Source organism: Protopterus annectens, chromosome 3.part0 (assembly GCF_019279795.1).
Source record: "Protopterus annectens isolate FY-2018-M chromosome 3.part0, PAN1.0, whole genome shotgun sequence".
NCBI lineage: Eukaryota > Metazoa > Chordata > Ceratodontiformes > Protopteridae > Protopterus > Protopterus annectens.
The window spans coordinates 898,560,771-898,573,730 of record NC_056731.1 but is presented as its reverse complement, the minus strand read 5'-3'; the positions used below and the strand labels follow the sequence as shown (position 1 = coordinate 898,573,730).

At 43.3% G+C, this 12,960-nt stretch overlaps 1 protein-coding gene across 2 annotated transcripts in view; it reads left to right on the top strand.

Annotated features, from left to right (window-relative positions):
• Positions 1-12,960, top strand: part of MCM4 (minichromosome maintenance complex component 4) — a 314,512-nt gene that overhangs the window by 88,724 nt on the left and 212,828 nt on the right. For both annotated transcript variants that reach the window (XM_044065228.1, XM_044065227.1), the window contains exon 9: positions 5,344-5,564. In XM_044065228.1, the coding sequence (XP_043921163.1) occupies positions 5,344-5,564 (221 nt within the window). The remainder of the gene's footprint in view (positions 1-5,343; positions 5,565-12,960) is intronic.

Genomic DNA, 12,960 nt, shown 5'->3' with positions numbered 1-12,960 from the left:
CTGGAATGGTACTCTTAATGTTTGTTTGGAAGGACGTTCTTTTCGTTTGCTTGCCTGACCAGCAGAATACACAGGAGAGGGAAGGTCAGTTTCTTTCCTTATGGAATTGAGTATCCCCGTGAAAGGGCAGATGTCTTAAATCTATTTTTAGCCTAAAGTGACATCTGGGATGATTGAAGTAGCCCTAATCTCCTCTTTTTTTTTTTTTATATTCTTCTCCAATGGCTGTCCAGCCTGAAGAGTCTATTAATAGTGCAACAGAGAGGAAGAAGGCTTGTAGCCAGTGAGCCCTATGAAATTTGCCAGCAGACCTCCTTTTCTTATTCTGTTTCTTTGACTATTATATTTCAAAAGCTGTCTTATGCTTTCCTGCCATCTCCTCCTGGTCTAGTGGTGGTATAAGGGCCATTGTCTCTCATATAGCAGAATAAATCCATGTTGATAGTATTCAGTCTTTCCTGTTCCAAAGTTCGTGTGTGAAAGGACCAAATGAGATTAAATCTCTCAAGGATGGATTTAACAGCTGCTGTTTCACATCTATTGGAACTGTTTGCATTCTTTGGATATATATTCTTAAAGCATGTCTTAACTAACTGTAGCTTCTGACTTGCATGCTGCATCTACCACATCATACCCGCATTTTGTTTAGGTGTGGCATAATAGTTAATGTGCTTGCCTTACAAACACAAGGTGCAGAGTTTGATTCTGAAATGGGATAATTGTCTATGCTTAAAATGACTCATAAGGGCAGTTACCCTAGTAGTAGTCTATGAAATAAACATGTATATGAATTTACCCACCACCTGTGCAATGTGGCTCAACCTAGAGACTTGAATGTTAAAGGTCTCAACTATACTCTCACTAGGCAAGCTCCCTCCATTGGTTTCAGAATCTCTCCCTGGTATTTGTCCCATGGGATTTGACAGTTAATGGCTCTGTGGGCATTTGTGACATTTGTCACCTTTTCAAAACTTCAGTTGTGTATTTTAGGATGATTGTGTAACTTAGAGTTGGCTGTATTTTATTTATTTTTTTTGATGCTTCGATGGATAAGCTAAGATTGTCATTGGATTCTTACCCCAGGTAATGAAGTCTGTTGGATCTTTCATAACCTTTTGGGATTACTGAAGTGGAAGGTTGCAAGTCTGGTTTCAGTGAAACTGCTACAAAGATGTCTTTTAAAGGCCACAAATGCTAGGCTTCCAGAAGTGAGATTAGGTTAATGTAGGCCCAGTTTATCCAAGAACTTTTTCTGTCTGACACTTCTGGAGTCTCCCATTTAAAATACTTCCTCTTGAATTCTCCCTTATGAGGTAGAAAGGCAAGTTTGAGGAAATATTTATATTGGATTATGGTTTCATATCATCAAGGTAAATGACCTCTGCGAATTGTACAGTACATCTTTGCCTTTAAGAGGAAGAATATGATCCACTTGAGTGAAGTCCTTTCTTCTCATGCTCTGTTAAGGAGTTGCGCTGTGGGTTTTGCTAGTGCATAGAGCTCTTTCAACAGTTTCTTAATATTGCTAGGTCTTGCTGGATAAGGGGAAACCAGATGTGAGTTAAGAGTTTGGTGGAACTTTTTAAAACCCTTTGCCCCCTTGTCCTCCCCTCAGTCTGTCAACAATTGTACCCTTCCTGGTCAGTCAACCCAGTTAAACATCTCAAGTTTAGTTGACCAGAAGGAGTAGGCATATAGATAACTATCTCGGTGGTTTGCAGGGTCCGTCCCCCGTCCTATCTGGCCAAGTATGACCCTTCACTTCCACAAGGGAAGTTCCTTCATGCACCCTGCCCCTTGCCTTGCAGCATGAGTGGTTGCCTCTCTGGTGTCCTTCAGGGCTATCATACCATCTGGTGTCCCTGAGTGTTTTTTCTGGAGGTGGACTCTCAGCTGCTGATACCTAGAAAGATGATGTTTTTACAGGGTCTAGACAAAATTTTAAACCTGGTCTGGTGGTGGTGTACCTCAGACAACCAAAATGGGATATTACTCTATCATGGAACCTCAACTTTGTCCTTGGTGGGGGGGGGGGGGACTTGCACTGCCTCTCAATGAGCTGCTATACCTTTATCAAAAGACCACCTTTTTTGGTAGTTATTAATTTTGCAAGAAGGATTTTGGGAATTACAAGCTCTTAAATGCAAAGAACTATTTCTGATTTTTCTCAGAGCTGGACTGGAAACTGCTGGCCTACTTTGTAAGGGGCAGGGGGAAGCTTTAAACAAGCAGACTGTATATTTAAATTCTCATTGTATCGGTTTGCTTATTTCTTCCATGCCAAAGCTGTCCCTGACCAGGTTTAAAGTCCATTCCACTAACTACTGTAGCCAACATGGACTTGGTTTACGCAAACACCGGTCCCTTAGAGAAGCAGTTACCATTTTTTTAGTCTTCACCTACAGCTTCTGTTTTGCATTTAGGGTCAGGGCTGGGTTTCCATGAACTACTTTCAGGATCTTATGACTTCAAAGTCTTAAAGTCAGCGATCCCTTGGTCCTTGAGCTTTGGGCATTTTCCCATATATCCTAGCTGCAGCAACTAATATTACAGTGAATGTACTACTGCTGTGATTATATTACTATAATTGTATTGACCTCCACATCCCACCCCCAGTAAGGAAACCTCCGTAAAAAAACTTCTCCAAAGCCAACTTCATGCTACTCAAGTCAGAAGTGACAAACTTCATGACACCCATGCAGATGGGAACTGAAAGTTCAACTGAATCCTACACTAAGGCACTGTACGAGCACATCCACTTGTGCATGAATTGTCCCATCCCCAATAGAACCAAGATGCTCTCCTCTTTTTTTTTTTTTTTTTAAAAGGAAGCCAATCTGGTGGTCTCTTGCCATAAACAAACTTTACAACAAAAGGAAGAAACAGTTGCAGAAAAGAGGAAAATCCCAGGATGCAAAATCTCCCTTACCAACCTCCGCAAGAGGCTGAGATTCCTCATAAAATTCTCCAAAGCTACTTACGAAAAAAAATTGCCAAAGATTCCAAAGACATCCACAAAGCATTCTATAGCTATGGCAATGTTCAGGTCTGCTCTGAGCTACAACAGAATGGCATTAAATATACTGATCCCAAGAATATTGCCAATATCCTGGCAGACTGATTCAGTTCAAACTTCACCCCCTCTCACCCTTTAAAAGGTCCATCTCAGTACTGAAAGATTTGTAAAATTCGGGTAATAATGGCCACACAGGTAAACGCACTCTCCAAAGCTAAGAATACAGCATCCATGGGACCAGATGACATCCCAGGCTGTGTACTACATGAACTACAAAATGAACTGGCATCTCACCTAATTGTCATGTTTAATCATAGCCTCACCTCAGGCTTCGTGCCCACTGAGTGGCACACAGCTGCATTTATCCCACTCCACAACGGTGGATCAACCTTGGATCCTGGAAACTACTGCCCCATCAGTGTGACAAGCCTGATCTGAAAGGCCATGGAATGTATTATAAAACTTTTATAAACAAAGACATTGGCAACCTTCAAACACTGGACCCCACGCAGTTTGGGTTTGTGAAGGGCCGATCATGTCTCCTGAACCTGATTGACTTCTTTGAATTTGTCTCCAGAGCCACGGACAAGGGTAAGGTGGTCCACACAGCCTATCTGGACCTCGCCAAGGCTTTCGAAACTCTCCCCCACTCTGGAATCATAGAGAAACTTACTAAGCTGGGCCTTAATCTCTATCACTCAATGGGTTGCCAACTGGCTTACTGACAGAACCCACACTGTAAAAGTAGACTCCAAATCCAGCTCCAGACAAGTGGAGTACCTCAGGGTTCAGTCCTGGGACTGCTCTTGTTTGGCATCTACTCTGAAGTACAGGCCCAACACTAAGGAACTCTGTTTAACTAAGTTTGGAGATGACTACAAACTGGGAGCCATTATTGAATCCCCAAATGTGGATATTCTACAAGGGCCTTACAGAAACAGATGCTTGATGCCATAGCCATGGGCTCAAGCTCAATGCCAAGAAATGTATAGTTTATCCCCTTTGGGGAAAAAAAACATGTACCCGTGAATTACCACATAGGTGGCAGTACACTAAACACCAAAAGTGTGGTAAGAGACTTGGGGACTCAGGTGGACAGTGGTCTCACCTTCAATAACCACATCACCACAACAGTCAGGAAATCCTTCTGTGTGGCACACCTCATCTCTAAGGGCTTTTCATCCAGAAAAAAGGATGTCATTGTCCCAGTGTACTCCTCCCTAATTAGACCCATTATAGAATACAATGCCCCATTTGGTATGTACCTCTCAAGTCATCTGCAACAACTGGAAAGGCTGCAGAAATACCTCACTTACCTCACTAAAAGAATCACCAGCCTAAAGCAGATGCCCTATGCTGACAGTCTAAAAAAAAAAAAAAAAAAAAAAAAAAAAGCTCCACCTATACTCTGCTGCATATAGTCTACTCAGAGGCGATCTCTGCTTAATGTAAAAGTCCATGTCAAGCCCAGAGCTGTTGGACATGCTACACTTAAATCCAAATCCCTCAGTGACATGCTCCAGGGATATAAACCTTGTCATCACGCTCCAGGGATGTAAACTTTTGTCATCACAATGAACAAAGTATGCTGGAGGGATAGGTTCCTGACCCAGAGACTCCCTGGACTCTGGAATAGACTGCCCATACATGTTGAGCAGATTGCCTCTTTGATCCTCTTCAAATGGAACCTTGATTGGATGGGAGATGGGGAAATTCACCCCAGGGATCACATTGGTCGCCCTGCTAGACAGAGGTCCAGGGAAGTAAATACTGTGGAAAGAAATAGCCAGGAAATTGTTATGGCTAGGCTTGTATAGGCCCTGGGGCCAGTAGCCTAGTACCAACCTATGAACCTGTAAGATGTTGGAGTGTATCTGCTGTTGCAACCCTTATCCCTTCTCACCATCTCTATTTGGAGCAATCTGGGGTTTGGTTGAGTACCCTATTTTCCCTACCATCACCACTCTCCCCGGTCTCTCTCATTGGGGCACTGTTTACTGATTTACACCTCTCCCAGGTCTACCTACTCTCTAGTGGTTGTATAGAAGTCTCATTGTCCAGTTAGGGCAAGACTCTGAAAATTGTGTTTGATACTCTACTCTTTTTTGCTATATGGAGGAGTGTTTAAGCCAGGTGTGGGAAGGTAGAGTTCTTGAAGCTGGGCTGGACATTGGGTTTCCTAATCCAGGCTTCGAGTGAAATGGTGAATATGGTCTTGTGTCTGTAGTTCTGTTAAGTTCCTAATACATCTGCATTTTCTTTCAGCAGTAACGTTGTGTGTGCTGTACGTAGTTTCCTTAATGGTCATTTGTCTTCTCTCCTTACAGACATAGATCAGCTCCTTACAGTGAGTGGCATGGTCATCAGAACCTCACAGTTGATTCCTGAAATGCAGGAAGCTATGTTCAAATGTCAAGTATGTGCCTTCACTACTCGAGTGGAGATTGACCGTGGGCGTATTGCTGAGCCATCTGTGTGTAAAAATTGCAATACTACTCACAGTATGGCATTAATCCACAATCGCTCTATGTTCTCTGACAAACAGATGGTAAGTTTCCAGCTTGCAGATGTTTAACTTAATTGCCACTGGTAGTCATATCCTTTGTATTCACTGTTGTTTTTTTTTTTTTTTTTTTATATATATACCCCCTTTCTGGGCGTCTGTATCTTCAGTTTAGTTTGTATTTGCATAGTGACAGTGTTGTTAATCCTGTGAATGATGCAGTTATGGGTATTTAAAAAAAAGGCTGTATACTAGCAGATTTAGTTTTGTGGTGATTCTGAGGGTGTGGTGACAATATATGCACCTGGAGACCATGAGAGAGACTAGTTTTTGTCTTGAAGGAGGTTGGGAGGCTTGAACACCTTTTTTGAGCCAACTGTGCCTTGAGGGATAAGGGAGGTAGTTGCCCAGCTTCTGATTGACACCTGGGCTTCTAGAGTATTACAGATTTGTTTAGTAGATGTGTTGTATGTTAACCTCAATTCTTTGTGTGGTTGATCATTGCAGTCATAATCTTTTAACTCTTAACACTGATTGAGTTAAGATGTCTGTCTCTTCTGTGATCTGAGTAAGATTTCTCTCTGCTGGGGCTAGGTGACCTTTCCCATGAAAATCACCATTTCTGTGGCATAAAGGGTGGTATATACCTTTGCATGTTTTAATTCTTTCTTGTTGTGTATGGGTATTAGGAAGAGAGGTATTCACTTATTTTTTGGGCTATGTTCTGACTGAATTGCATGCAGAAAAACTTCCCTTGAGGAAACCTCTCTTGGCATATATATTGTTGTGCACTGCCTGCTGAGTTTCATATTTCTTGATTGCTTTTTGGGGAGGGTGTCTTTGTAGAGGTCTGTGTAGCATCTACCAATGTATAACTTTTGGGCATGCTCCCTGAGAAATGCAATGGTGCATGCAAAAGGCTAGTCAGACATCATATCTGATTTGATTTAGCTCTGTTTAATGTTCATAATCTTTTGAGACCTGGCCCAAAATCCTTCATGTAAGATGTTGCCATCTTGACCAACTCTGCTCGATCGGATAGTAGTTGGCCAGATGTCTTTCAATGATAGAAGCATGATTCCCATATATTCTGTAACTTGCTTCATCAGATGTGTTTCCACCTAGATGTGTTCTGCTGGATCCTAATGGAAGTTTGGTGTTTTTTAAACTAGACTGGCCTCAGGAGCTAGATATTTTTCATTATACTCTTGTATTTATTGGTTAGCAGGGGACTGTCGGGTGAGGAGTTTGACTGGGGCGGTGCACCTGTCAGAGTAAGGCGAGCTAAGGGAGGATTGAAACCTCCCATGGAGCAGAAGGGCAAAAGCTCGCTTTATCTTGATTTTTCACTTTGAATACAGACCATGAAAGTGGGGCCTCATCCTTCTGGCTTTTGAGTTTTAAGCAGGAGGTGTCAAAAGTTTAACACAGGGATAACTGGCTTGTGGCGGCCAAGTGTTCATAGCGATATGTCTCTCATCCTTCACTGTCATCTCTTCCTATCATTGTGAAGCAGAATTTGCCAAGCATTGGATTGTTCACCCACTAATGGGGACAATGAGGTGGGATTAGACCACTGTGACACCAGTTAGTTTTACCCTACTGATGTGTTATTGCGATAGTAATCCTGCTCAGTAAGAGAGGAACCGCAGGTTCAGACATTTGGTGTAGAAGATGAGTGCTATCTGAGATGTTCTTCGTGTTTCACTGTTGCAGTCATTACATTTGAGTTATCTGCTTTCAGGTAGCCCTCAGTTGGCCTGATCAACAATGTCTTGGGTCCTGCATCGGTTGCTGTTTCTTCTTCTGTGACGTCAGGGATATAAAACATGCAGCAGACATCCTTACATCAGTCTCTTGCCGTGCGGTGCCCGAAGCAGAAACAGTTCGCAAGTGCCGGTCGGCCGACTCCTGAAATTTAGTTTTCAGGTTTCAGAACCAAAGTCTTCAACTAAAAGCCAAGTACCCCATTGGAAACTTTTTTTTTTTTTCCTTGCTCTAAACCACCGTCAGTAAAAGTAAATAATTGCATTTTTTGTGGAAAGCAAATACCTCAAAGATTTTCATTCGTACTGTATTCCTTGCCTAGGCCATGACCACGACGTATCTCGCTGTCGGTTTTGTGCCTTATTTAAACCACGAACTATCCGTCATCAGTATATTTGCGCTTCTAAATTTTTTGGTGCTAGATTCAATTATCCTGATATGTCTTCGGTAAGCTATCCGACTACTGACATTCTGAAGAAATGCAAAGATAAAGACAGGCCGCCCAATTCACCAGTACTCCATGAGGTGCTTTCGCAGCCCCTGATACCCGCTACTTCAGATTCCCAGGCCTCTACTGAGACCCATTCGGAGTCCAGTATGCTGCGAGATGCTTCATCTGTGGAACCTGCGGATGTCGCTACCTTGGATGGGTCTGGAGCCGCTTTGCAGGCACCGGCTTCTGAGGGTGTATTCAAGCCTGACTTGCATATTAAACTGGCTTCATTTTCTTCAAGGCCTAAAACTCGAATCATGCCTAGAAAACTGACGCCCAGACTGCATGATCAAGCCTTTGCCTAAAGAACAAATGATAAGAATGACTGAAGACCTTATTACTTTAATCAGGGGAAGCCAGTCTTCCCTCTCTGAGACTTAGGACTGAGTTTGTTTATGATACTTCTGACCAGGATTCTGAAATTTGTTTCCTCTGACCAGGATTTACCCTTATCTACCTATGAGGATTCTGATGCTGAGGACTCTTCCCTCAGCTGAACCCCCCCCCCCGAGGATTTCTCTTTTGGTGAAACCTTGCATACTCTCAGGGAGCTTTTTTCGTTGGGAAAGTCAGGATTTTTGTGATTCTAAAAAGAGGCTTGGGGATTTCTTACTCATGCCCCAGCACAGGGCTTTAGCTATACCTTCTGTACTGGACATTGTTGATGCCTTTTCAAAATCTAGCATGGCCCCTTACTCTTCACCTCCCGTTTCCAGAAAACCTGATAGATATTGCAGGGTTCCTGACTCTCACAAGTTCCTTTTCAAAAATCCTACTGCGGATCCTGAAACCATTTCACAGGGACCCAAGGGCATTAAAGCTACTACTGCCAAAAAATCCTACCCCCTCTGATAGTGACTCCAGGACGCTGGATAGATAGGGTAAGAAGGTATACACTTGTGCAACTTTGGCCATTTGGGCCTTATTGCCAGTTTCATATGTTAAGGTATCAGCTGCATATTATTGGATTGCTTAAACCGAAAATTATGACTCCTGATTGTGCTGAAAATAAGGATTTACAGGATTTTTATGCATTCTGCTGAACAAGTTGGTAAACATTGCAATGTGGTTTTGATTCACTGGAGGCATCTTGCAGGGCTGCAGTAACTGGGACTGTACTTCGAACAAGATTCCAATCTACATTAGGCAGAGCTTCTCGGTAACACTCTTCAAGAGAAACTTGATGAGTGGATGGGAAACTGTTTACCCCGGGGATCACATCAGTGGCTCTGCTGGACAGAGGCACAGAGAACTAATCTAAGGGGACGGCGAAAGCCAACACATTCTGACTAGGCTTATAAATGCCTTTGGGCAGATAGCCTAGTACCTACCTATGAACCTATGGAAGGCATACTTGGCTTAAGGAGCAATCCTTGCCAGATTGTTAAAGCGAAATTACTGGGTGCTCCCTTAAATCAGGGCCACCTGTTTGGCAACAAGGCAGAAGAAGTTCTTAAAAAAGATGGAGGAAAAAGCTAAATCTATGCAAACTGTTACAGATTTTTTTTTTTTTACAAGTACAACCTCCAAGATTTAGTAGGCATTGGCCTTTAAGAATTTGTCCTTTCCTGCCTCTTCCAGACCTTCAGTCCAAACCCAGATCCAGCAGAGCACTCAGGCTTCAGTCCCAGGGGACGCACAGGACTAAGCAGTGGGGGGCCTCCACTTCCAAATTTGAGAGTAATAAAACTCCTCCCTATATTAAACTGTCTCAATGACTTGTTTTTAAAACTTTCAAGGACTACTCAGCTGACTGCCCCGTTGGGGGGGGGGGGGGGGATTGTACTTCATGCAAAGAACTGTGGACTCATTACCCAGGACAAATGGGTTTTAAATATGGTCTCCCAAGGATACAGATTTAACTTCCACACGTCACCATCTCCAAGCGGTTGGCCGGATCTACCTCCAAAGCAGTGGTCAGAGGCTCAAAAGCAAGTGTACTCTCTTTTAAGCATAGGGGATATTCAGTTGGTACCGGAAGAGAAAAAGGGACAATATTTCTACTGGAGATTTTTCCTGGTACCCAGAAAAGACGATTCATGGCATCCTATCCTGGACCTGCCTACTCTAAACACCTTTTTGTTGATTCTAGAATTCACGATGCTGACTCTTCACCAGTTGCTTCCTATGCTAAGCAAAGATGCCTGGTTGGCAACACTAAATTTAAAGGAAGCATACCTGCACATCCCAATCTGGGTATTGCAGAAGATACCTATGCTTCAAAGCAGGCTACACACACTATCAGTTCTTTGCACTGCCCTTTGGCTTATCTATTGCACCCAGGGTATTCACAAAGTGCCTAGCTCCAGTCATTGCATTTTGCAGGCAAAGAAATATTCAGATATACCAATACCTGGACGATTGTCTAGTTCAGGCAGAAAACCAGGACATACTTTTGAATCCTCTGGCTTTTTTTACAGAGGGGGCTAACTTGTCTGGGGTACACCATAAACGAAAAGAAATCACACCTGGTACCCTGTCAACAAATGATGTTCCTGGGAGCAAGCTTGAAAACAACTTCCCAGATGGCTTTCCTCACACCAGAGAAACTAATTCACTTGACAACCTACTTCAAAACAAGTGGTCACAAAAACCCTGCTATCTGCAAGGCAGATACTACAAGGCTTGGGGTTCATGGCCTCCTGCATTCTTCTAATTCCATATGCAAGACTGCATATGAGGAAACTACAATGGTATCTAAAAAGCATATGGTGTCAACATTCTCAGGATCTAGAAGCAATGATTCCTATCGTTCCTTGTCTATGCCTAGAGTTCCTTTGGTGGGCAGAGGCCTGCCACCAAAACAAGGGACTACCATACACACTACCCCCTGCTGCCCAAACCCTAACAATAGACTCATCAGACTATGCATGGGGGGGGGGGGTGCACCTGGCAGGAAGTGCATTCAGGGCAAATGGAACCCAATTCAAATGCACGTTTACATCAATCATAAAGAAATGTTAGCTGTACAGAATGCTCTAACAGCCTTCAAGGACCACATTCTTCCAGGACAATTGATGGTAAAGACGGACAACTCCACTGTTATGTACTACATAAACAAGCAGGGGGGGTACACATTCTTGCCCCCTCTACAGACTAGCCATGGCATTGTGGAACACAGCCTTGAGCTACCAAATACATCTACAAGCTCAATTCCTGCCAGGAAAACTAAATACACTGGCAGATGGACTAAGCAGAACCCTCATGGAGCCACACGAGTGGAAACTAGAACCAAGGATTTTCAACATGTTGACAAGCAAATGGAGGAGCCAGATATAGACCTGTTTGCCTCCCACCAGAACTATCAATTGGAAAAAATTTGTGCAAGGACTTCCCACAGACAGGTTTTCCAGCTTAAGGACAGAGCATACACCTTCCAAGCTTATCCAGTTTATGCCTTTCCTTCTCTGCTCTCCAAAGTACTATTAAAGATCAAACAAGACAAACCAAGGATGATTTTGATTGCACCAGCCTGGCCACGCCAACACTGGTACCCCTTCCTGCGCAGTGTCATTGTTGGCACCTGCCTCCGACTCCTACCCTGCTGTCTCTGCAGGAGAACCAGATTCTGCAGCCTCAGCTTCAAACACGGAACCTAGCAGCCTGGCTAATTACCTAAGCTCTCCTTTACCATCCCTCAGTAAACCAATGACGGATGTCATTTTAGAGGCAAGGAGGCCTAGTACTAGAAATTCTTATGCTAAAAAATGGAAAAGATTCTGTGCCTGAAGCTCATCTCAAGGGATGAGCACAGCAGTGCCCAATTTACCACCGATTTTACAATACTTAACTCAGATGCTTCACAAGGGCCTGTCTTTTTCGTCAATAAAAAATCACACCTCCGCTCATTATAACACCGCACATCCACTCTTCTGTCTTCCACTGCCCAAGTGGTTCCTCAGAGGGGCCAAAAATTTAAGACCACCCAGGAGAGCTCCACCTTCAACCTGGGACCTTAACTTTGTATTGGAGAAACTCACTCTTCCTCCTTTCGAGCCAGCTGCTACTGCAGATTTAAAAATTCATTTCTTGGAAAACTGCTTCCCTTTTAGACATCACTTCAGCAAGAAGGGTATCTGAATTACAGGCCCTTATGGTAGTGGATCCTTTCATCATCTTTCATGCGGACAGGGTGTCCCTCAGGACCAATCCCTCTTTCATGCCAAAGGTGGTATCCAGTGTGGCTTTTAATCAGTCCATTCATTTGCTTACCTTCTTTCCTAATCCATAGAACAAAGGGAAACTGATACTGCACTCCTTAGATGTGCACAGACAACTTAGATTCTACTTGGACAGGTCTAAACCTCAAAGGAAATCTGAACAACTGCTGGTGGCATTTGCTGTAGGGACAAGCGAACTATCTCCAAATGGATAGGCCATTACATTCACTTCTGCTATAAGCACCATGGAAAACCTATCCCACAGGGGATCAGATCCCACTCAACCAGGGCTGCATCTACCTCTACAGCTCTTTCTCTGAGGCATACGTTACCAGGGACATCCTAGAAGCTGCTACCTGGAGTTCTGTACATACTTTCACCAAGCATTACCATTTCCCAGCTTTCTCTAAATCCAGAGCTGGCTTTGCCACTGCATTTTTGCAGGGCCTTATAGCTGGTCCTAATGCTATCTAAATTCCTCCTCCCATCCTTAGCTTTGGGAATCTACGTAAATGTAATGACTGCAACAGTGAAACACGAACATAGTACAGTTGTGTACACTTACCATAAATGTAGATGTTAGAGTGCATTCACTGTTGCAGTCCTGGATACCCTCCCTCCAGCCCCCTGACTTAGTTTGGCTATACCTTTTCTCTCCTTTTCAATTTTTAAAAGCTTTTTGGTGTATTTTCTTTTTTGTTTGAGGTATAACCTTGTATATTTATAGATTTTAATTGCTTCCCATTAGGGGGGCACCTGATATCTGGGGCAAGAAAAACTGATGTAATGACGTCTGCTGCATGTTTTATACCCCTGATGACCTGACGTCACGGAAGAAGAGACTGGAACCGACGCAGGACCCAATACTTTATTTAATCAGGCCGACTGAGGGCTACCTGCAAGCAGATAACCCAAATGTAATGACTGCAACAGTGAATACACTTTCACACCTACATTTATGGTAAGTGTACACAACTGTACTTTTCATCTGTCTAGGAACCACTTTTCAATATGTTTCTGG